This window comes from Haemaphysalis longicornis, unplaced genomic scaffold (assembly GCF_048455015.1).
Source record: "Haemaphysalis longicornis isolate Haplotype H1 unplaced genomic scaffold, Haemaphysalis longicornis Haplotype H1 scaffold_12, whole genome shotgun sequence".
NCBI lineage: Eukaryota > Metazoa > Arthropoda > Arachnida > Ixodida > Ixodidae > Haemaphysalis > Haemaphysalis longicornis.
In genome coordinates this window covers 64,360,508-64,385,212 of record NW_027526225.1, presented here as the reverse complement: position 1 = coordinate 64,385,212, position 24,705 = coordinate 64,360,508, and the positions used below count along the sequence as shown (strand labels likewise).

The following is a 24,705-nucleotide window of genomic DNA, read 5'->3' as shown; positions in this document are numbered from 1 at the left end:
TTTAGGACCGCTAACTACGCCATCGAGTGTCTCAGCTCATAAAGGAGGCCTATAACTACGAGATAGATTGCTAAAAGAACTGGCCATAGTTCTATAACGACTTGGCGGGCCAAATACGCTGTGCGAGGACGTAGAACGTTCCTTACAAATGGATGCAGGCAAGCTCCCAGAGCACGAGGCATGCTAAGCGACTGTCAATAGACTGCTGTCTTGTCAATCTTATTTCCAAGTGCCTACGAATTGACAACGAAGGTGATTACCTATTTATCAATAAAAACCCATGGAGGACTACGAAGAGCCCATCCCTATACATAAAATCAAGACAAAATAAACTCAGGATTAAAAATAGCAAGTTTCAGGAACGAAACATCCTCAGGCGAGAGCACTTCACAACCTATAGGCACCTTTAGTGAACGATTTCAATCCCAACTGTTCATTCGAGGTTCGTTGACGCAAGGTTGAAAAAGAGGCACATTGCCGTGACTCCAAGCGCTGTCCCCCACAGTAGTGCCGACACTGTCATCCTGGCGAATGAGCAGTATGGTCCTGCCGTGCAGAGATGGAAGTGAGGGCTCGTGGCGGCCTAGCGCCAATGTCTCCTCCCGTCACTGGCCATTGACCATTACAAAGACCCTGGTCATCTCCTTACCTAGTCCCTGGTCATATCGGTGCCAAACCCCCACTCACATGGAAGAATTCTCCTGCTACGATGCTGATCAGTTCCGCCCACAGTGCGACACCGCCCATCGACTCATTGACGCCCCTAGACCTCCTCTGACCAGTCCGACCATTGCTTACCATAGCGAACTGAAGTGGACCTATTTTGTTTCCGTCCCTGTGTCCTTGATTGAAATAGCCCTTTTCCTGTCGCAGTTTCTGGCATAGAGATGGTGCTTTCAATAAAATGCATCTCTGTTTCGATGCCATATCGCGGCTTGCAACACTCTGTGAGACACGGCCCTATTTCCCTTCATAATTCCGTCCTTGAAACCAGCTGCGTTTTTGTTGCGACACAAGGATATTTTAATGCTGCCACGAAAAATATACTGCTCCATTTGATGCAAATTTACACGTGTGGCATCGAACAGGTACACAAAAACACGGATGCAAATACCGGCATGAAATTGAAACATTTTTTGACAGGAGCTTTTAGTTATGCATTGGGGAGTAATATCTGACGTGCAGACCATGGGCACCAGACGTAGGGGCTGTACACGCTCCTAATAAAAAGCGTTTGATGTGCCCAAAAACTATCTTCTAGTCAAGCTGATTTTTAAGCCTAATATGCGCACACTGAGATTGAGAACAATTACCTGTGCAGGTCCGCACCCTGGAATTTAACAAGCGGGGGATAACTGGATACAGGCCTGTGACATATCCGAGGACAGTGGCCTTTTCTTTACAAATGGGCGTGGCTCAGTACATGATGGAGACTGCGACAGATGGAGAAGTTAAGAATACGCTTCACAAGAAGTGCTACCGCTTCAATCTCCTAGACTACTCGCAGGTGAGTACAATGGGGATAACCCGAATGCCAAATTACGCCGAATTAGGTTTTTTTGTTCTGGGCATATACCCTGACAACGCGTACTTTTCAGAGAAGAATCTTGTGGTTACAAGCTGCTGCGTGTCAAGCGCCCAGGCGTATTTTCAACGCCTCGCATGTTCAAAATTCGGATATGACAGGCGTGATATGACAAACGTGATGGCGTGATATATGGCGTGATATGACAAACGTGATATGACAGGCTTGTGTGCAGTGTGAACAATCTGCTTGAAAAACGTGGAACGGATCGTAAGTTTCCTATACTTCTTGATTGTTTTTGTGAAGTGAAAGTTCTGAATCGCGAACTTAAGACCGCGGATGATGTTTGGAGAATTATGGGCCACCACCGCTAGCTGTCGACAAATTGAACCTTTTGGCATTTATTAGTAGGCGTAAAAGAATTTGGCAATAAATAGCACATATAAAAGGAGCTCTCACTGCCAATCACAGCGTTCGAAACCGGAAGGTGCGGCGCAAGGGGTGATGAGAACTATGGTTGTCGGAACCGAAAGCAGAAAAAATCCAAGCCCTTCCATACTGGGACAGGGGAGTCCCTCGAAATTGGCGGTCTGGCTCAGGGGTGTAGAGAGAAGCGAGTGGCTTATGGGGCTCCAGCACCTTCCTCCGAAATTTTGTTGCGCTGTCAAGCACGGCGACAAAGGCTGGGCCGGAACACATCGTAAGAATGTGTCTAGGACCCCAGGAATCCTGTCCAGAACGCGCACATACTCTCCCTTGGTGGCCCATTTCCCTCCCTGGCATACCTAATCCTATGAAAGCCGTTCGTCCATGGGGATGTTGTGCGAGCGCTCGCTCCGCGATGCAACTGAGAGTCGGTGCTCAGAACAAACTAGTGGAGTTTAGCGGGTGAAACCGTAGGCCTGGCTGCTTCAGTGCCTCCGTGCAACTAGGACTGCCGCCGGAAAACACTGCGCTAACGACGTCAGACTTCGTCTCTCCGCCGCCCCTCTACATGTTCCGAATTTACTTCGAATTAGCTGCTGGCGCCGTTAGTGAGCTAACACGATCCATTGCCACAGCTACAAGAAATTGAGGGGAGCTTGGACTTACGCACAAGGCTTGAATGGCGAAGTTGTTGCAGGCGAGCACTGCGGGACACAGACAAGTTTTAGTATCATTGTTTATTTGTATAGTTGCGGTGCCAGTAATCGTCATCATGTACATTGAAGACGTAGTCGTCTTCACGGCTAGTGGTGGATGCAAAGCCATCGTCAGCATTCCAGACTTCCACCAGTTCTTCGTCATCGACTCAAAGCAGCGGTGGCGGGATGTGCAAGTTGTCTTGGGAAGGAGTGGTGCACTCGTAGCCATGTCTCCAATTCTATAAAGGCTTCTACGGAATGTGGCGGCCGCGGTGTCTTCTCCCAAGCAAGGTGTCTTTTCAGCTTCAGTATGAGCGCATTGTTTCTTTACACATTGAAAGGTGTAAACACCTTGAACCCTTTACACCAGGGTTTCTTTACCTTGACGACAGCTCTGGGTTTATTTTTTTCTCATAAAGTCTCGACGGTCACCGCAAAGCGTGCGCTCACGATTGCTCAGTCTTTTCTCGCTCCTGGGGGTTTTTGCGAGTTTCTTTTTTAACTCAAAGCACTGCGCGTGCCGAGGGCGTTTGGTGGTCGCCACGAGGCACACACTGAAGAGGGCTCCGCTTTTGCTTGGTATTTTTTCCTGCTTCCTGCAATGGTGAATTTACGGTTTCTGAAACAGCTCCACTGTTAAAATTGTTCTTCTTGCCGCAGCACCACAGCACCGAATTCGCAGCGGTGTCTCCGCAGCACCGAATTCGCAGGTAAATTCGCACCATGTAGAAGGATATTTCTGCATAAATGTACACTTAAGTTGCAAGCGGGACATTTGGTGCACTGATCAATATTCAATCTCGCTTTTTACACCACAACTGTGCGTTTTGAGATATTTTTTGCGTGAGTAATTTTGGTGCTAATATCCCTGCTACAAGCTACTCCTTTGCAATATATTGGACTAAAAAAAAGAGTTAACATTTTGCCCTAACCGTCACGTACGTGCATGTTTTGAGAGAAGGTTGAGAACAGAGGATCAACGTAGGTGAGCAGCTAAGGTTTTGAGGTACCAATACGTGAAACGCGTGGACACGAAGTGGCTAAGAAAGACTAGAAGGCTAACGATGAAATATGGAAAGAACAGTGGAAAATTCAAAACAGCCAAGGTAACCAAAAAAGACGCAACACATATAGAAACGAATAAATGTGGCGAAAAAAAAATGCAATCTAAAACGTCGTGAGAGATGTATACAGGGCTGAGAAATTGGACATCAGAAAGGAAAATTTCTACAATAATTCCCAATGCAGTGTTTTGCTTTTTGAGGCTAGAGCAGGTTGCTTGCGAACTAAGAGCTTTGTGGGGAAGTATTTACAAAATGATGGAGTATGCGTGGTCTGCGGAAAAGAAACAAACTATGCGGCACATAGTGTTAGAACCCTTCAGTATGCATTTAAATCTACACGAGGGAAATATTTGGCTTCCAGAAGCCCTAGGATTGAAGGGTAGCACCGGGGGAGTTAACTTTAGGGGTGTCCAGGCGACAAAAAGAAGATTAGAATGCTGGTGGACGAAAAGCAGGGAGGGGAATATTGCCTAGGACAGTTACCACGAGTAAGGGGGAAAAAGTATGTTGTGCCTAATAGGTTTTTTGTGCCTGCCCTAAGCAGCGCTAGTATTAAACCAAGAATATGAAACATAGGTATATTAGTCCTTTTTGGAAAGATGACACGTCATCACCCCACTAAAAAAGGGAAACCAATAGCAATCATCAATCACCATCATCATCTCGCTTCGAGGGGTGTGTCGCCGGGGGTGCGTCTTCGGCAAAAGGTCACCTTGCGGATCCGCCGCGAAATCACCGGACGAAAGTAGTAAAGCTTTGCTTTAAAAAATGTTTTATTTGTATTGATGTTTCGAAAGTTGCTTCATTATATCACTTAGGTCTAAAGACATGTGGACAAATATTTATTGAACCTGTTTTTTTAACAAGCAAAACGTGGGAAATCAAGTGGAAATTCAATCCGTAACTGGATTTTTTACCTTGGTGAACCTTCATTTTTTGACAACACATCCGTACAGCAAGACCTGGAAGCGTATCCTTCAGTGAAAACCCACACGTCTCTGTGGCGCCGCACTATCTCGAAGAGTACCCACGGACAGTACATGCTTAATATATCATCAAGGTTGATTCCGATTTCAGTTTGTTATAGAAGCACATCGCACGTATTCCAAACCACATTCACAGCTAAATTCGGCGTATCCACCCTCATCGAAGTAAGAATGATCCGAGGCTTTGTCGTTGTTGGAGCACATCAAAATGCATTGAATGCGGGCCAATTTTCTGCATTTTATCACAGCTTCCGTAAATTCATACGTTGCTGCAGCAGACACTTCCCGGAGGCATATCATGCCCGTTTTTGCGAAGAATTTTCACGTAACTTCTTTCTGTAAGGTACGCACAGCAGAAATATGTGGACGAGCCACTGCCGGCTTAAAAGAAAACGTTCCCCGCCCGAACACCAAAGCGTGTTCCGCGACCCTTCCCTATTCTTCCTTCTGCGCATTGTGGGGTCCCCCTCCGGGCGACTGCTCTCGCCGGACAGCTTTCGGCGATTTCAGTGACACCCCCGAGTTTCTACTAGCGTGGTTATTTCTGCATTTCTTTGTTTTTAACACGGCTGGGTGGAGCAGTGGACTCGCTGGCACTATTTTGTCATCCTACACATGTAGCGGCCACTGATCAACTTACACATGTAGCGGCAACTGGTACGGTGTACCTGTCGTCTTTTCATGCCCGACTAAGCTCGGCCAACTTTGCTCTCGCATTGCTAGCAATATCAAAAGGAGGGCCTATGAAAGACATGAGAAGCCATTGTAGCCCTGTCCCGTGTACTCTTTCATGTGTGCGCTTCTTTGGGCTACTCAGTATGTTCTTAGACCAAAACCAATACGCTCTGCAACAAGTTCTCTTTATAAACTGGTTTTGGACTTATTTTTAGCAACGCCGCTTTATTGAAGAATGGTTTGCGCTAAAATAAAAGCGTTGCCCACTAGTAAAGTAAAACTACGCGCAGATTGAGACAAGAGGACGTGTTGAAAAATTACCCCTTCCTCGTCCCGTAATCGCGATCTTTTCGCGCGGGCTAAAATCATTGCCGGATTCTCCTTTTTTTTATTGTCCTCAATACACTATGTGCAGCTGAAATGTGCTGAAACAACACCCAGAATTTGTGAAATTGTTTTGTATATCCACGGATTTGGTTAGCGGGCTACGCTGATATATTCTTAGATTACCGCATTTTTGTGATAAGTTTCGTTGTTAATTTAAATTACGTAGTGAAGGTGATAAGTTTCAAATTCAAATACGCAGCGAAGTTTTTTTTAAAACCCTACCGGAAATATAATAGCTGGAATGCAACAAACCTTCACTACTTCGGACACTTGAAATGCAATTGAACGAAATTATTTTCACTGGTACTCAGCAAAGGCGCACCTATCTTGTTCATACCGAAAAGCTCTATCTCTATCTCTGGTTTTAAGCATAAAATGTGTGCGTGCCTTAGCGGGCGCGCGTGCCTGTGTGTGCGTGTGTGTTCGCGTGCCTGTGTGCTGCGTGCGTGCGTGCGTGTGCGTGCGTGCGTGCGTGCGTGCGTGCGTGCGTGCGTGCGTGCGTGCGTGCGTGCGTGCGTGCGTGCGTGCGTGCGTGCGTGCGTGCGTGCGTGCGTGCGTGCGTGCGTGCGTGCGTGCGTGCGTGCGTGCGTGCGTGCGTGCGTGCGTGCGTGCGTGCGTGCGTGCGTGCGTGCGTGCGTGCGTGCGTGCGTGCGTGCGTGCGTGCGTGCGTGCGTGCGTGCGTGCGTGCGCGCGCGCGCGCGCGCGTGTGTGTGTGTGTGTGTGTGTGTGTGTGTGTGTGTGTGTGTGTGTGTGTGTGTGTGTGTGTGTGTGTGTGTGTGTGTGTGTGTGTGTGTGTGTGTGTGTGTGTGTGTGTGTGTGTGTGTGTGTGTGTGTGTGTGTGTGTGTGTGTGTGTGTGTGTGTGTGTGTGTGTGTGTGTGTGTGTGTGTGTGTGTGTGTGTGTGTGTGTGTGTGTGTGTGTGTGTGTGTGTGTGTGTGTGTGTGTGTGTGTGTGTGTGTGTGTGTGTGTGTGTGTGTGTGTGTGTGTGTGTGTGTGTGTGTGTGTGTGTGTGTGTGTGTGTGTGTGTGTGTGTGTGTGTGTGTGTGTGTGTGTGTGTGTGTGTGTGTGTGTGTGTGTGTGTGTGTGTGTGTGTGTGTGTGTGTGTGTGTGTGTGTGTGTGTGTGTGTGTGTGTGTGTGTGTGTGTGTGTGTGTGTGTGTGTGTGTGTGTGTGTGTGTGTGTGTGTGTGTGTGTGTGTGTGTGTGTGTGTGTGTGTGTGTGTGTGTGTGTGTGTGTGTGTGTGTGTGTGTGTGTGTGTGTGTGTGTGTGTGTGTGTGTGTGTGTGTGTGTGTGTGTGTGTGTGTGTGTGTGTGTGTGTGTGTGTGTGTGTGTGTGTGTGTGTGTGTGTGTGTGTGTGTGTGTGTGTGTGTGTGTGTGTGTGTGTGTGTGTGTGTGTGTGTGTGTGTGTGTGTGTGTGTGTGTGTGTGTGTGTGTGTGTGTGTGTGTGTGTGTGTGTGTGTGTGTGTGTGTGTGTGTGTGTGTGTGTGTGTGTGTGTGTGTGTGTGTGTGTGTGTGTGTGTGTGTGTGTGTGTGTGTGTGTGTGTGTGTGTGTGTGTGTGTGTGTGTGTGTGTGTGTGTGTGTGTGTGTGTGTGTGTGTGTGTGTGTGTGTGTGTGTGTGTGTGTGAGAGAGAGAGAGAGAGAGAGAGAGCTATGATTGTCAACTTCATGCTATTTCCTGGAGTACAGTAAGGGAGTTAAACTGAAATTGGGCTCCACCTACAGGAGACACGGTTCCTTCGCTATTTTATTCTCTCCTTTGAAAAGGATGCAATCGCCGTTCAACTCAATGTGGCGTTGAAAGAGGTCGCGAGTAGTTTCACTCTGCTTTACTCAGTGAATGAACGGGGCAAATGGGACAATGACGGTTACCGGCGGAATCAAACCACCCCGGAAGTAATAGAGAAGCTGTTCACCTCTCCAAGTACGCCCCACAACACTGAGAGTGTACTCCAATTTCGCGGACGCTCAATGAAACGATATTCGTTCTATCTAGAGATCACGCTTATTTACCAAATGACTTTGCAAGAAGCCACGACAGTTCGTTCCTCTGTAATCGATTCTTCGAGACACGTATAATGTTGAACCTGCACGTGCAGACCAGGGAGTGTGCACCGTCAAAGCCTGTTCCTGGAGCGACAAAAGCGACTCAAGTTCGCCCGATGTAGTCGCCCGGCACCACATTCCTGCAGCGACAAGAGCGATTAGCCTAGACCAGTTTTTGTCGCTGCATCGTGCCATCGCTCTTGAACCGGAAGGAGGACGCGAGAGTTGCTTATTTTACATCCTGCCATAATAACTAGGTATACGGCGCTATATCCAAACCAAAACTCCTGTTAGTCATGTTCCAAGCGAGAGACAATAACAAGCAAAGCAAAAATAATTCGCCGCCATCGCTCGTGTCACGTGCAAAATTGAACACTGCCGGGACCCATCGCTCCAGTCACGATCGTGAATGGCTTTAACGGCGGAGCACGAAAGCGGGCCGCACAAGTATCCCTCCGTCCGCCAATACACCCAGTCGTCGGATAATCGGGAGGGGTTCTTCCAATGTAGTTCGTCGAATATCGCCAGGTGCAGCGTCGTCGGTACAGAGCCAGTTTGACGCGGGCAGCTGAATGTGCTATGTGCATGTAAGCCAAAGGCGTTCGCCAAGATAACTTGGCGGTTATAAGAAACTCATTTAGATCCCATTTAGACAAATAAGAAATTGAGTGCAGTTGGCATGGAAATGTAACATTTCAAGGGGTGCTACAGGAAAGAACAATGTTAGTGCGGACTTCGCCTAATGCATGTACCTTTACTGAAAATGGCATCTGGGTGAAGAAATTGAGGTTCCCGAAATGTTGTTTCATAAACAACATTCTGTAACGTTGGCCCTGCGTGTAGATTTGTCGTGACACTTTTTACGGCTAATCGAAAGAAAAATACGACAGTTCTGGGTGCCCAGAAAAAAAAAAATGGTTGGAGATAAGTTAGAGATTTGCTCGGTTTATAGATTGCATACCTACACTATCTTGACTACCGACACTGGTACCAGGGAGCGAAAAAGAGCATCACAGCAAAGAGCATGCAGACAGCTCTATCTCCTATTTTTTATCCTCTCTTTATGTCTACTTCTGTCTCCATTTTCTTCTTTCCCTACCCTTCTATTTCCCTTCCCCCGCACTGGGTTGCATGCTGGTGAGCTCCCTCCAGAGCTTAAAGGAGCCATGAAGACAAAATACAAGTTGGGTTTATTAGAAAGACCGCTTAGTCCCGATAACAATGATACCAATATCATCGCCATATTCGAACAAATAACGGAGATATGAAAGAAAACGTGTGAAGCAGTCGCGACCCCCTAGGCAATTTCCCGCAACTTTTCTATGACGTCACGGAACCTTGTTTGTGCAATTGGCGGCCGCCTAACTGACCTGTCGCGACGACACAAGACTGGACGTCTGTAAAGGGGCCTCTAGTTCCATTTCACCGCATCACTTGAATGCTAACGTGCAGTTAACGCACTGAAAATTATGATTTATTGTTGGCCCGTGTGACGTCATTCTTGCTCATAACACGTCACTGTGGCGCAAAATATGGAAGTTTGTAAATACTTCTTGCTTTTTTTTCGTTAAAAAACATCTTTTGTGGCTCTAATGGAGCTGAGTGAGATACTGAATCCTAGTTCTTTCAAATTAAACGAAGTTGTATTTTCTCTTCATGGCTCCTTTAAAACATCCCCAGTGCACTTGTTTTCCTTTTCCTTTCCAACAAACCACGAACTACAGGCTGCAGCGAGCTCATGCGTGAAGCACAGCTCTATAGTCACAACCGCCTGCAGTGATTCCTTTGGTTGCGGGCGCATCAGCGTTCACATGGCAATGGGGAACACCGGCTGCACGGAACTTCGAAGTTGGGAGGCCACGGGTAAACATCGGCCTCACGCTACAGTTTAGCCGGTTGGCAAGGCTCTAATGTGCGGCCTGTAATCCCTAACGTGGTCAGGGAGGGAATGGGTGCATGTTTGTTATAGAAATCATCATGATTTTTTTGTGTCGCACAGCGGATATAATCGCCAGATGGAACGACATGTCAACAAGCTGTGCTCTAGACAATGTCACTAGTTCGTCTAGTGAGAATCATTTTTAGGCATACCTTGGCCACTAGAGAGAAGTTTCGAGTACTCCTAGGGCATTTGTGCGCCTTCGTTTATGGTCATTTTGATATCTATTTCGGGCCCGTACTACACCGCGATATTTTGAAATGATAAACATAAGGCTGTCTGATACAACTGCCTGTACATTGCACCAACTCCTGCACTCTACAGAAACGCAAAACGTTGTTTTCATATTGTTGTCTGTCTTCTTTTGTTTCATTTGTGTCATCGTAAATATATCAGGGTAATATTTTTGTATTTTCCGGCATATTTATATTTTTAGGTGTGTCAGGCAACCGCAGCAAGTGTTACCGAAGAAAATACAACCATCGACATCACTCCCGGACCTCCAACTACTTTGAGGTCATACGACACGCTTGAGCTCCTGAAGGCAAAGGTATTCATCTCGGACATGTATACGGGATATTGTAACTTCCTGTTAAACTAAATCGACGCGGTGAACATAAATGATGAGCATTATGTTCCAGCAAACTACTTGACTTTGATTAACACGCATTTACTTAATTTTAAGAACTGCATGAATATTTGTAAAGCAAGCACAGATAATCTTGGTTTGTTCGTGAAGCCAGTATGTTTGTAAAAAAATTAAAGCCATTCCAGTCAATGTGAAAGCTTTTGGAAGTGCAGAGCAGTGATCCGCCATAATGGGCTGTACCGCCGTTATCCGCTTACTGCTACCACCCTATGCCATTCAAATTTCCCGCCTTCGCAGTGCTCGCGCGCCCTCCCTGAAACTGCGCCTGCGCGAGTTCTGTTCTCTTTGGGCTTTTCTCCCCACACGTGCCGGTGTTGCATTGACACATTTTGCGTTTACTAGCGTAAAAACGAACCCAACGGGTGTCCTTAACTAAAAAAACGCTGCGATGCCGGTTAATTACGTATATTTTTTTCTCAAATGTACCTATAGTTTTTTTTGTGCTAAACAACGGGAGGATGTATGACAAGCGCCAGCGTTTTACGAGTTTCGAACACTTATGACTATATAATCCGCTTGGCTTTCGAAGCCTCTGGGGTACGCCATGAGCAACAGCGTTACTTGGATTGGATTTGATTGGATTGGCTACACTGGCCGAGGTTGACCAGTTTCGCGTAGCTCCTGGAGAGCCGTGCTGCGCAAGCGCGATGATTGGGTTGCATTGGATTGGATTGGATTGGATTGGCTTGGATTGGACTGGTTTTGGATTGGCTTTAGATTCTATAATAAGCTGCACTAAGCATGACATTCATCTAATCCTAGACGACCGGGAGAGCTAAGAAGAATCAGCTGAACCTTAGCTCACGCTACGTATATCCTGGCATAGCCGCTTGGTTTTGGAAGCCTCTGCTTGGCTTTGGAAGCTAAGCCACTGCTAAGTGCCAGCGGTTCACGAGTTTCGAGCGCTTATGACTATATAAACCGCTTGGCTTTCGAAGCCTCTGGGTTACGCCTTGGTGAAGGGACCGTGACAGGTTACACAGTAACGCCGTGGCGATATGCTTGGTTTCAGCGAGCGAGCTAGGACGCCAAGGCGAGCGCCTGAAGTGCTCTGCGCTTCACCATTAAAGCTGTTTCACTCAATGTGAAAGCTGTCGGAAGTGCAGAGCAGTGATTCGCCATAATGGGATGTAACGCCGTTATCCGCTTACTGCTACCACCCCATGCAAATTATATTTCCCGCCTTCGGAGTGCTCGCACGCCTCCTGCCTGAAACTGTGCCAGCGGGATTTCTGTTAGAAGTTGACCAGTTTCGCGTTGCTCCGGGAGAGCCGTGCTGCTCCAGCGCAAGGATTGAATTGGATTGTTTTGGATTGGCTTGGCTTGTATTGGATTAGATTGGTTTTGGATTGGATTGGATTGGATTGGATTGAATTGAATTGGATTTGGATTTGGATTGTATGGTAAGGAGCAGTAAGCGTGATAATCAACTAACCCTACACAATTAAGAAAGCTAAGAATAACCAGCTGAACCTTAACTCACGCTACGTATATCCTCGCATAACCGAGCTAAGCCACTGCTAATTTTTTCGCGTCCGAGAAGTGCACACGCGCAGAAGGAAGAAAAGTACAATGCCCGCGTAATATTCATGAGTAGTCGCAGCATATATATGCTGCGGTTGGCATCCGTAACTCCCCAAGAAGTGCGAACGAGAATTTTCATAGAAGATTAAGCTCGTTCCGCGCAGCTTAGTCGACAGTGTTCTATGCGTCTTCAGCCATGCGGTATCGCGTTGTCACTGCTTTCCGCCCCGCGCCAAAATGCTTCCACACCGTAAAGTACTGTATTACCTCTAGGTTTTGTTTAAACCCCGTTCATTCTCTTCTTCGAAGGCACGAATGTAAACTGTTTCAAGCAGACGCACAAAGGAACTTAATGCTAGTGATAATACACAGTGCGCGTGCGGAAAAATGCCGTAGCCCTTTGTGGTCACTCGCAGAGCTTCTTCGAGTAGAATCTTAAAGCGATACCTTCAACTCATCTGCAGTCCTCTTTGGTGGAGCGAACCGCCTGGTTACAAGAAGTTACGTAAGCTCTCTAGTAATTGGGTTTCGAATTCAATACACGCACAACTTCTAAACGTCACTTTCCTTTAACCCCTTCAAGGGCTTTTTCTGGCTTTAAAACAATGCAGAATCACCAATTCCAGAAGAGCGAATTTATATAAAATTTTTTTGCTAGTCAGAACTATATAAACCGCATTTCGAGTGTAACGTGATTAATCTCTTCGTGAACAATTGTTTTGTATACTTGCAACATAACCACTCCCTTCTGTAACGCCCTCGGGCATACAAGGTATTGAAATAAATAAATAAATAAATAAATAAATAAATAAATAAATAAATAAATAAATAAATAAATAAATAAATAAATAAATAAATAAATAAATAAATAAATAAATAAATAAATAAATCGTCTAGAAAAGCTGACAACCTAACAACGGAAATCGCAGAATCAGCAGCAGCTGCGGGAGAAACTTGTGCTCTCTAAGCTGCGCCTTTTGTAGTGGCAAGAAGCTTCCCGTTTATGTACAAAAGGAATGACAATTTGTTCCCCCGCTTTTCCGCAGGCCACCCTTATAATGGGTCACGAGGACATCCCCGCAAACTTCACGTGGTTCATGTGGAACGTGCACCTGACGGACACCACGTCGAAGTGCCTCACAGGAGGACCCTTCTACCGGCTCAAGAAGTTCAGGAGCCATTACAAGAGAGAGTACCACAAAATTAAGTTGCAGCAGGCGTAACGGCGTGGTAACCTTCAAGCTGCTGTCGATTCTGCGGGTAACTTTGTTGAGCTGGCATTGAGTTGGCTGTCCGAGGCTGCCATGTGGACTTTTTTTTCTCTCAGAAAGCTTATCGTTAAAATACCTGAATGGCGTTGTGAATTAAAATGGTTGCGGGTTATAGTGGCCTGTGTGCGCATTTTTTGATCATCTCTGCTTTGTCCTTTGTTGTGTGCCTGAATGTATCCAACTTGCTTCAGCTGCAGCAAGTTGACTGGAAGAACAATGACCTGTCGCGACAGAACAACCAACCACTGAATACGTTGTATTTCCTCAACGCTACCTTTTTCTAATATTTAACGAAAATTAAGCCTTTTAGAACTAACACTTGCCTGCAATAACAAAAGAGGTTTGATGGACAAAAGTTTTGTACGGAACGACTTTGTTGTGGCTCTTTTCCTCGCTCTTGTAGCCGTGTAGTTATCATTTGTGGCTGTCCTTTACTTGAATAACTTCCGCGTAAAGAGCGCGTTGTACCGATAATCATCCAGAAGTCTTGTCTCTCTGCGTTGACTGTCCAGCGGGGTTCCACTGTTACGTGTTCAGCGATATTGCCTCTATGGTTGCCCTTCAATCGCTCAGTCAAAAAACTGACGGAATTGCACATTTGCAGTGTTTATGGTGGCCCAGAGTAGTATAATTGCAAGTTCATGTCTCGAGACTATAAATGCCCTAGAAACTTTCAAGCGTCTCTAGAAAAGCTTTGAAAAAACGTCAAAGCTATATTCGAAGCGCCGTTATACTCCTGGTTCTCAAAATTGGTGTGTGTGTGTGTGTTGTGTAGCTGTACTATTGCGCATTACGGGTAGTTTGATGCCGTTTATTTTCTACTGCATCCATGTCTAAGTTAAAAATATATTCAATAAATATATCTGTGCTACAGAAATGTTTTCGTTCTTTTGAATCTGTAGTAAATTTGGCTTGGTTCGGATTTGCAACACGTTGTTATCACTCTGGGCCGACTTCTGCGAGGAGCGATGCAAACCAGGGGATCATAGTTCGAATTAACCCTTTCTGGATACCGACGCGCTCCAATTATCGCAAGTCTTCGCCCATAGAAATATACGCGGCTGTGTCAGGACCTGGACGTGAGTTAGAATTAACTGGAAGTTCGAATTAACCGAGTTCGAGTTAACAAAATTTTACTGTACTACTATAGCTTTGGGAAAAGGAAAATGACGCTTTGTTTGTGACTCTTATATGCACGTAGGTACCCCAATATCAAATCTTGCTTTCATGCCTGGTGCAACAGTTTTTCCATTTGGATCAGTGCTGTGTAGAATGGATCTCGACACTCACAGCCGTGACATGCATTCATGTGGCATGCCTTGTGCTCTTGTTTTACGCCACTAGTGGTCAGCGTAGCCATTGCGCTAGCGGAGGCAATCTAAAGGACACATGCTCTTCCCTGAACATTGTTGAAGCTGGGCAAGAGTAGTTGATGTTTTGAGAGTAGAGTCTAAGGAGATGTACACTTGTACCGCAACAGAAGTTGTTACCAGTTTTATTAACTTTGTGACTTCCCGTTGTGTGACTGCTTGTCCACAAAAGTAGTTGTGAAAGCAGTGTGCGTTAAAGGCGTTTTAGGGGCGAAGCTCCTTAGGGCGTGGGTCTGTCCATCCTCGACGTATGTATGTAGCCACCTCTAGTTTAGTTCTTGGATTGTTTACTAGATGGCGTGGCTACCTCTAGTTTAGTTCTTGGATTGTTTACTAGATGGCGGTAGTTGTATATGATGAAAAGATGCGCTTGGATTGTTTACTAGATGGTGTGGCTACCTCTAGTTTAGTTCTTGGATTGTTTACTAGATGGCGGGGAGCGTTGTAATAAAATCCGTTCGCTGTTGGCGCGCGCTCGGAGTCGCCCGATGGATAAGGCTGCAGATGTGCGAGCCCGCGAGGCAGAAGCGCTCCGTGAAGCTGCGTGACGCCGCCGCCAAGATCCTGCCGTACGAGAGCGGGAGGCCGAAGCGTGTCGTCTGGCTGCGCGACGCCGCCGCCAAGATCCCAGCGTTCGAGAACGAGAGGCCCAAGCGTCACGGCAACGGCGCGAGGACCCTGCCGTACGCGAAGCGGCACGGCTGCGGCGCGAAGAGGATCTCCAAAACGTCAGAGAACGGGAAGCGGCGAGAAAGCGCGCGTATCGGCAGGCAGACCCCGATGCAGTGAGAGCTCGTGAGGCGTCTGCAAAACGCATCAGGCGAGCTCAGCCCCAAGGTGCCGACGCGCGGTTTAAGCGAGACTTTCTAGACGTTACGTTCGGACACAGATGTAGTGGGCGAACTTTCACTGAAGAGTCACGGTTTTACCGATGATTTCCCCTCAGGAGCTTCGCCCACTCATCATCATTCACCCCGTGGATATGCTGTGAATTTTTTTTTTCATGAAATAGCTCCAAGCACCCTGCTGTTCTCTTCGGTGACGGACAGCGAGGATACGGATACCTGCAGTGACTCCGACGGAAGTCTCGCATCCGCTCGAACACCATCGTAGAGAGAGAGAGAGAGACAGAGAGAGAGAGAGAGAGAGAGAGAGAGAGAGAGAGAGAGAGAGAGAGAGAGAGAGAGAGAGAGATAAACGGTTATTAGGAAAAAAAGGGGGTGTCGTAATTGTCTTAGGGGTGATGCCCTCCTTTCAGGGCCCCAGACTCTTCTGCTTCTCTCCGGGTCGTAGAAATGTATGCTCCTCATGATGAACTGTGGGCACGGGGTTTGCAACTGATTACCCTGCAGTGTGGACAGATCGAAGTGGACACGAGAGGTCAGGCCCAGTGTAGAGCCTGGTTCGAGCAACGAGAGGGTAGGATAACTGCCTCAATCCTTGGGAGGGTCCTTTATCCTGTACTGGACAGGAAAGCATTGTGTCGGAGATTATGGACTACGTCAAGGCTCCCGACGTAGCAAGTCGACAACATGAAAATGAGACTGAGGGTGATGCTCGGAGGGCATTCGTCGTGTTGAGCCCAGACGCCGAGTATGCGCTATCAACGCATAATTAGCAAAGCCGGCTGCCGCGGGTTCCAGCGCGTGCTAATGCGGTCCACCTTGGGGGGAATGTCAAGCCTCCCGACAAAACGATACCGACCGGACTAGTTGCCAGTCATGGAAAGCTTTCAGCGGCAAGTACGGAAATCCGTGCGACGTGCAACAGCCGGGTCTCCGACGAAGGGGGAAAGACCGCCAGCTATTCTGTTCCTACAGCCTGTTCTTCATGGCTGTTCCTCCAGCCTTGGGCCACTAGTGCGAGCAATTTTCCTAACGAAGCCGGTCTGTACCGAAGCAGCCGTGCGCGATAACAGCCGTAACGAAGAAATGTTTGGTTCGCGCAAGACTCGAAACTCGAAAGCTAGAATAAAAAAAAAAAGCAAAACGAAAATACGAAAGCACAAACATTTTTCACATCACACCTTTCTTCAAATATATAACAACGCAGGCTAGTTTTGTCAAAAGAAATTGGTTAATTCCACGTTATCATGTATCGGTCCATTTAGTTTGCAATGCCTCTCGGAGGCAGGTAAGGATTACATCGTATGTCGTGGTTTCTAACCCTTAATTAATGCGTTTTTGTATTTAGAGTTTTCGCGCGAGCCAGACAGTCGATTTGCTTGAACCAATTTTTGCCCCTACTGTGTAAAAGAATATCGGATACAACGACCTAATTTACTGTCCCGATACTACTTCGTTAGAACGAGGTTCGACTGCAGTGCCCAACTCTTTTAGATTGGGTCAGTTTGAAAAAATTGGCCGCGTATCTGCTCCTGTCGTTGCAAATGTCGTCAAAAGACGATAGTCTTTGTAGACAGTTGCCAAGGAAATGCCCCCCTTTGCTTTCCCGCTCACCTCTCATGTTGTTCCTGTACCGTCGCGCTCATTCCAAGGTAAACACACTAAAGGTTTTCGCAAGGCGATTTGAATTTACCGCGTTCCACTGCCACAGGGCTGGTTCCTCGATTAGAAGGTTTATAGAGCCGCGTGGCCGTGCTCCACGTGCGTTCCAAGCAGAACGTGGAACCTAGCTAGTGGAACCTTTCTTTGCTGTTGCCGCGTGATTTTTCATATGCCGCCAGGAGGCGGCAGTTTTCTGCAGTAGATGTAGAATATGATTTGCTATCGAAAAACCAAGCATCCATGATTTTTTTATAAAGGACCACTGTAAATAGCCCTTGTGTACTAATCTCCTGTCTTATATTTGCGTAATGTCTTGTTCTTGTTCAACAAAGTTGACAAGTATGAACATATAAACCGGGCTTACACGTTTACATGTGGCTGTGAGTATATAAGACTATTGCGCAATATCAATTTTACTTTGGCCGGGTGGCTGAATCGAGTCACAGACAGACAGACGGACAGACATACAGACAGACCAAAATTTTTGGGCTTAACTAGCCCAAGAAAGACTATTGTCTTTAAAACTCCACCGGCGGAGGCGGCCCCAACTCGTAGCCCGGCCGTAGGGGCGTGGCGTCGCGTTGAGATCGGCGGAGCAAGCAGCCACCGCCACCGGCTGCTGCAGCCGCTGGCAAAATTCTCCTCGCTGAGTGAGTCGAATTTGAAGAGAGCTGCAGACAGTGCTTTGCTCGCTGTGCATTTCTTTCTTGTTGATCGTCGGTGCGTGTCTTGCTATAAATTGATTTGTAGAACGGCTACACATGATTCCGCATGTGTGGGTTTTAGAGCTCTTTTGAATCATAGCACCTCATCACTTGGTACTAGCCAACGTTTTTAGATTAGCGGGTGGTAACCAATCGACTTTCAGTTGATGGTCTCATGTCGGTGAGAAGCAGTCCAGAAGTACAGTGTTCTAGAACCCTGTACTAACTGTACCAGAAGTCCCTGGGCGTTCACAGCCGTCCGAGTTCTCTTGACCATCTGAAACTGGTGGCGGAAATATGAGTTGGCCAGAATATCCTCCCATTTCTCTGGGGTTGTGATGGGGCAGTTAGGAAAGGGTAAGAGAGAATGGTAGAGGTTGCAGGGTTGATGGCAAAATTTGCAAGTCGCGGAGTAGAAATGGGATGGACAGCGTGGAAGAGGGTACCGTATGGGCGCGTGAACTAGCAAATCTCTTATAGCTTTATACAAGGCCGTGGCGGTTTTGAAAAGCTAGGCAAATTGAATGACTGTGGAAAAGAGCTCCAACCTGTTATGAACACAATAAATTTGAACCTGTCATATCGTGAGCAGCAATAATATTAGAAGGTTGCCTTTGCTGCTATGGGGAGATGACACCTTGACACGCCATCATGGGTGCACCATATCGGCGTTGGCAGAATTTTGTGTTGAGGGGCACAAACCAGTGAGATCACGAGGGGAGATGGAGAGGTCGTAGAGGAGGGCCGCCAACCAAGTATTGGTAGGCGAACCTTGTCCTACGTGACAGGGAGCGAGCCCCAAAGAACAACCAAGCCGGGCGTTGATGATGATAGACAACTAATGACGATGATGAAGCATGATTGCGTGTGGAAGACAAGCGTGCGAAGTACCAGTCCACTGGCGCATACCCTTCTGCTAGTACTTGGCGCATAGTGTTTGTGTACAACTACGGGGAGGATTGTCCGGAGGCATATTCCTCTGGTGTCATGGCCCTAACCGGCGCTTACAATATTCCTTCTAGTACGTATTAGTATTAAACTTTATGGCCACAGCAGCCCATGGAGCAGCGTTCGCCTGCCCTCACCGACTCCGAAAGAGATGCGCTGAAGAGGCGTAACTTCCACAGGAAATTCCACGAACTGCGCGCCCAGGGCGTCGTCCCACCTGGGAAGTTCCTTCCCTCAGACTCGAGAGGATAGTTTCGCGAACGATTTCGACGAACGTTGTGATACCGCCATGACCGGCGGTTCAAAGTTCCAGGAACCGTAGGCAGACTGTTGAAGCGAAACTCGAGGCAGCATTGCCCCAGAGATGCAGTCACAAGAAAGATACAGCGAAAAAGAACACGGCAAGTACCAGAAGGGCTCAGGAGAGCGACAGTTATTTCGCAAGCTTGCACAACGGGCAGCCAGACTACGAACAAGATATGTATGTTGCGACGGGCAGGGCAGTGCCCGTGGAGCTAGCCGCCGCGTGCGAAGGACTGGGTGGTTTGGACGTTCTGGGAGACGAGTCTCCGCCACGCATGCCGCAGAGGACTCGCCTGGGAAGCCCTTATCCGAGGTCGTGGCGGCCGTCATCCTCCGAGTACTGCGACCAGGAGAAGAATAAAAGCCGTTTCTCGTGAAGGGCATGCCGCGGCCTTCTTACATCCTCTTTAACATATGCATCGCTTTGCTGTAAAACTAATTTATACATGCTCTGATTCGTATCTAGTAGATTTTATAAATTTTTATGTAAGCAAACTGTTCTGCATCGGCAAGATCGAGCCACCATCGTCAACACTAGGCCTGCGCACCCGCGCTACCGGCACGCGCGGCGATGACGCTTGCAGATAGCAACTTCGGACAACCTGTGCAGAAATGTCTGCGTACTTTAAATATTCTTCCCCTCGTGATTCGCCAGTTGTCATCCCCCAATTACTTCACACTTCTGCTAAAGAGAATTCGCGGTTTCGAAAAAGACGCACTTCCACTCTCTTGGACATGGCCAATGCAAATGTATCCCCTTAACGTGAACGTTTCAAACATAAAAGCAAATTTTTTCGACAAGCATTTTTAAAACATGCTAACGATTCTGAGTGGAATGATTGATAGACCGAGGGAAATTTTAACACGGGATGGTGTGGATGAATCAGCCGCTGGAGTTGAATCAGCACTGGCAGCCGGTGAGCGCTCTGGTGATGTGAGCTGATGGTTCCCGTTGAATTGGGTTGCGTCACCAAACTGATCACAAACACTTGCATTCAGCTGTGAAAAATTTGTGTCTTGAAGAGGGCAGCGTGTTGGGCTAGTTGGTGGTAAGATACAAAGGAAGGAACAGCGCACATTTCGATGAAGAACAGTTAGAAACACACACTACAAGAGCTGATCGACTATCAACCGATCGCTTTATCACAATTTGCTGAAAATAAATAGCAAACTTACTGGGAAAGATGCAACAAGCGCCTACAGGAGAGAGAGAAGATTGCCTAACCTGTCAAACTATTGTGTCAAATTAACTGATATCATAATAGTTTGATAGGTTAGGCAATCTTCCCCTCTCTTTTGTGTACGCGCTTGTTGCATCTTTCCCATAAAGTGCGCAATTTATTTTTCGCAACTCCTAATACAACGATCAGTTGATAGTCAGCACTTTTGATATGTGTTTCTATCCGTCCTTCGTCGAAATGTGCGCTGTTCCTTCCTTTGTGCCTTGAAGCTTGTTCATACCAGAAAATATATCGGGAGTGTCATGCTGCTACTTCTTAAAGGGACACTGACACAAAATTTTGAAGGCGAGATAACTTCGGAGATAGACTGTTGGGAACACATATACATCATCTGCAAAATATCAGCCGCGAATACAGCCTAGAACATATTTAAAATCAATTTTAATGTGTGCGAAACGCAACCGAGCAGCCAGCAGAGGACCACGCGCGATCGACATCCCGAGGATATCGTGTAAATAAACAACATCCCAACACGTCACGAGTTTGTGTTTGCCGCTTCCGCACTGCCGGCGTTTTTCGCCGGCTCGCCCGGCTCGCCGCTCCAATCGGAGGGCTGGAGGGCAGAGCCTCTGCTCTCGAGAACGAACGACCCGATCGTTGGCGGCGGAGGCGCCGTGATTTCGTCAGCTAAGCGGGCAGCTGGCCGCGACCAAAGGTCTACAGATTCCAGGCATTCTGTTTCTATTACTGTTTATTACCATTGGATGCGAAAACGCGCCGGAGGCACGAAAAGCCCACTGAGCTAGCCGCACGGTCGCTGTGCAGGCGGCGGCCACGACCGCGAAGTGGCCCAGGCCGGCGCAGGTAGCTCGAGTGATAGCTTGTTACCGCTGCACGAAATTGTCCCCAAGTCCCGACCATGGTGGCTTACTTGAGAAAGGAGTTAATGATGCGATGGCGGGTTGCATTAAAAATTGTCATCTGCACCGCTTACGAGAGCGGCACTCGAATACCCGCCGCAGTGCTAAGCCGAACCTGGCCGAATACATCTGTAGGCGGACCTGTAGGCAGACCGGCCGGCTGCTCCCACCGCGCGTCTTGCCACCCAGCGTCTCGAGCGTCGCGCGTCGTTCTTTACCCGCGGTAGCATTTGCACTCGCAGCGCCTGCGTCACATCCACGGTCGTTTTATAATTAAGCGCCTCACGAGATCAGTACGTGGGGGCATTCGCAGAAACTGCCGTCGATGCGGATTCGACAGTGCTACGGCGGCTTTGCTCTGTGATATCCCTCCGACGGTCACGTGGTCAGCTTTGCTCACACAAAATCCACAAAATCCATCGTTTCGCGGCACTCGCTGAAACCGAAACTGCGACTGGCCTCATTGAAAATGCCTCTAATTAAACAACCGTCCCACGCTGAAGCAAATGAGGCTTCTACAGGTTATAAGTAGGTCACCAGCTATATACTTATCGCAACAAAAAAAAAACAAGGTGCAAAATTTTTGTGTCAGTGCCCCTTTAAATGCCTGTACAGGCACTTATGGGTGCTGTTATTGTTGTATAATGCAAACTAGGAGTTCTCCGTCACTATATGACATTCTTTGCCATATGGCTTCTTAGGCTTTTTAGCCCACCGATGAATCGACGCTCTGGTGTTGTCTGGGCGCCCACACTGCGCCTCTCAGCAAAGCATGTGCATGTCCGCAAGGGTCCGTACAAAACAATTGGGCATATGTGAGCTCCCCTCTGATTGAGAAGGCAGTGTGCAGTTAGTACACACCCCGCATACTGTCCTCCATTTAGCAGCACACACTTCAGAAGCTTATGAGTCGAAGAAAATGAAATGCTAGATTGGGGATGTTGAAAGAAAAATGAAGGGCAGGGTACGATCGTGGGTACGAACCAGTGAGGGCAGTAAGGTTAGCGGCATCAGAGGAGCTGCTTTTACCTGGCCGTGGCTGATTGCAGCAGCACTCGCACTTGCTCCAGGCACTTGCATCACCAGCACCTGAACCAGCATAGCAACATAAAATAAAATTGCTATTTTAATTAGGTAACACAACATCGATAATAATGGTTTTTCCTAACTACATACACCATCTATATGCAACTGTTTAAATCAACCATACTTCTTACCTGAGAGGTAGAGGCACGGGTCATCACAACAGCTGGCCCTTCATTCTCCTGGTGAAATATCTGCATTTTCTGTGTGGAGGTTCTTTTCAAAGTACACTCAAGTTACATGCATCAAATGTTGTTCTTACCGGAGATTTAGAGGCCTGGGTCGTCACATCAGTTGGCCTTTGACTCGGCTGGTGATCCAACTGTGTTTTGAAAAAAAAAATGCCGAGGTGGTTGTGAGAAAGTCTAAGAGCAAGTGAAACATTCTCCCTCACTTATTGACATGTATTCGTTGACGTACGACACGAACTTCTAGATTGCAACTGCCTATGTTCATACCAGCTGCACGCCTGTTTTTTGCATTGCATCAGTCCCGAATTGCCACATCTGAATTAAGGAAAATTTCATTATGTTGTGGATAGTCGTTGGGATCTATTGTGCTCTGTCAAATAGTTTTTCCCAGTGTACATCTTTCAAGCAAGGCCTCCAGTAATAGTCAGCCTGTAATTTCAGCCAGCATTGGGCTCTCTCCTTGGAGGCTGTGTTCATGAACTCTACCCTTCCAAAAAAAAAACTGCGAGTAGCATTCGCAGGGTTGAAGTTCTACCCCGTTTACATATATGAAGCTTTTAGGAAAATGCCAGGCAAGTTTGCAGTCATTCACTGGTATTTTGGACGCTGTGTTATTCAGAATGATATGAAACTTTAAGGACGCTGGTAGCTACGTGTTCTCAGAGTCCTTGCTTGCCTGATGCATTGTGCAAATTGCAGGTGTGATCAACATCGAAGAATCTCCATCTGCAGTACGTGCGCGCCGCCCCCTATTTGCGACTCCTATTCCGCTGCCGTTTTTGCATTTTTCGAGGTGAGCGAAAGCAGCATTCCCGTTTCAAAAAAGACATTTCGTATGATTGCCTTACTTGACACGTTTCTGCAATCGGCCATACAGACGTCTTCCGCGAACATAACGGATACGTTATATGCCAGTTAACTTGGCGAAGTCTTATAAACGAGCTTTTTCACCCCCCTCCCCGAATTCAGTGTAAAATGCTGCTGTTTTACAATATCACGGGGGGGCTCTTCCGTGTTCGGTAAGACCAAACTTACTGCACATAAGAGGCTGTCCGCTGTACATGTACATTCGCCGTCCAGCCCACGCAAGGAGTGAGGCCGAACTTGATATCGTTTCCATGTGAAGCGTGCAGTACATAACCAGTGTAACAAACGTTAATCAGACAGACTCACCCGTGTTTTGGGAAGTAACAAATTCGGCACGGTATTATTCTTCAAATGAACATGCTTCATGCCCACGGCGCTCCTCTGTACAAACTCCGGGTTGTAGAGGTACGCTTCGGGCTGTAAATGCCTGCAACAAGCACGAGAACTTCTGGGCGCCACCGACTCGGAGAGGCCGATGCGCTCCAGCCAAACAGCTCGTAAATCTTTCGGCAGAGAGTGCCCCATTTTGACACCACCCCAGTCGCTCGCTTTGCAGCCAATGACGTGGCACGGATAACTCATCTTTATCCAGATGCAGAGGAAGCGGAGCGCTCGTATGGGAACGTCGCTGCAGAAATCCGGTACTCTACGCCGACTGGGGATCACGCAGGAAGAGCAGCCGGAAGCCAATCGGTGAATCAGGGGCGCCTCGCCGTTACGTCAGCCGCGATCGCGATGCGGCAGCAGAGATCGGCTCGCTGCGGCGCCGCGCTAATCGGCTGAGAAAGGCTATCTTCAAAAATTGTTTACAAATTATCCATACAACGTATGGGGCTGACACTTGGCTCAAAGATCCCCCGATAAGTGTTTTACCACCTGAATAAATTTAACAATTGGGAAAAAAGAAGTAAGTTTAAAAAGAAGAGAAAAGGTAAGGACAGAGCGAAAAGAGGTGCCTCCAGCATTGCGATAGACGTTAGAGTTCAGTGATCCCCTAGAGTGTACATACAGCCTCCTCTGCTGCAGTCTTTTGTACAAGTCCGTCGTTTTTAGTAAGTATAGAAATTTGGTCGCCTTGTACTTTGAGGACGGAGGAGGGCACAGTGACCCAGCGTTTTCTCCTCAGGGAACGTTCGCTCAGAATCTAGCTTCCACTGGGTTGTAGAAAGCTGCCTCCTTTTCGAAAAAAAAATGTCGGTGCTGTCATTGAACATACCGTATGGTCTCTGGTGTGTCACAGACTTCACATGCGTCACTGGCTGCCGTACAGGTCAAATAGAAGTAAGAGTTTCCGAATGCCACTCTCAGCAACAGTCGATAAAAGAAGCGTTGCATCAGTCCGAGGAATGCCTACTACAAGAGGGCGCTGCGCATTCAGAAAACGGGTCAAGCGTGTAATGCCCTGCATTTGTACAAAAATGCATAATGGGCGCTGAATTAAAACA

At 47.5% G+C, this 24,705-nt stretch overlaps 2 protein-coding genes across 3 annotated transcripts in view; one reads left to right on the top strand and one right to left on the bottom strand.

Moving 5' to 3' along the window:
- LOC144161994 (uncharacterized) overlaps positions 1-13,997 on the top strand; it is a 50,847-nt gene extending 36,850 nt beyond the window's left edge. Inside the window, exons 5-7 of the mRNA XM_077692531.1 lie at positions 1,322-1,507; positions 10,179-10,292; positions 12,962-13,997. Coding sequence (XP_077548657.1) covers positions 1,322-1,507; positions 10,179-10,292; positions 12,962-13,138 — 477 coding nt within the window. The 3' untranslated portion in view covers positions 13,139-13,997. The remainder of the gene's footprint in view (positions 1-1,321; positions 1,508-10,178; positions 10,293-12,961) is intronic.
- A 5,138-nt stretch (positions 13,998-19,135) lies between these two features.
- LOC144161992 (uncharacterized) lies at positions 19,136-23,828 on the bottom strand. 2 transcript variants are annotated; one of them, XM_077692529.1, is made up of 5 exons: positions 23,567-23,828; positions 22,465-22,524; positions 22,337-22,405; positions 22,149-22,208; positions 19,136-19,358 (listed from the first exon to the last, which is right to left on the bottom strand). In XM_077692529.1, the coding sequence occupies exons 1-5, from the start codon at positions 23,783-23,785 to the stop codon at positions 19,323-19,325; spliced, it is 444 nt and encodes a 147-aa protein (XP_077548655.1). In that variant the 5' UTR covers positions 23,786-23,828; the 3' UTR covers positions 19,136-19,322. The 2 variants fall into 2 exon arrangements, with proteins under 2 accessions (XP_077548655.1, XP_077548656.1); XM_077692530.1 differs by lacking the exon at positions 22,337-22,405.
- Positions 23,829-24,705: the final 877 nt, after the last annotated feature.

What these genes read in the sequence shown, in the direction of transcription:
- LOC144161992 (XM_077692529.1), bottom strand. Translation starts at nt 23,785, where the DNA reads ATGGGGCACTCTCTGCCGAAAGATTTACGAGCTGTTTGGCTGGAGCGC. An exon ending in CCCAGGCCTCTAAATCTCCG is followed by an intron (nt 22,406 to 22,464) that starts GTAAGAACAACA and finishes ACCTCCACACAG; the next exon opens with AAAATGCAGATATTTCACCA. An exon ending in CTGCAATCAGCCACGGCCAG is followed by an intron (nt 19,359 to 22,148) that starts GTAAAAGCAGCT and finishes TCCTGGTCGCAG; the next exon opens with TACTCGGAGGATGACGGCCG.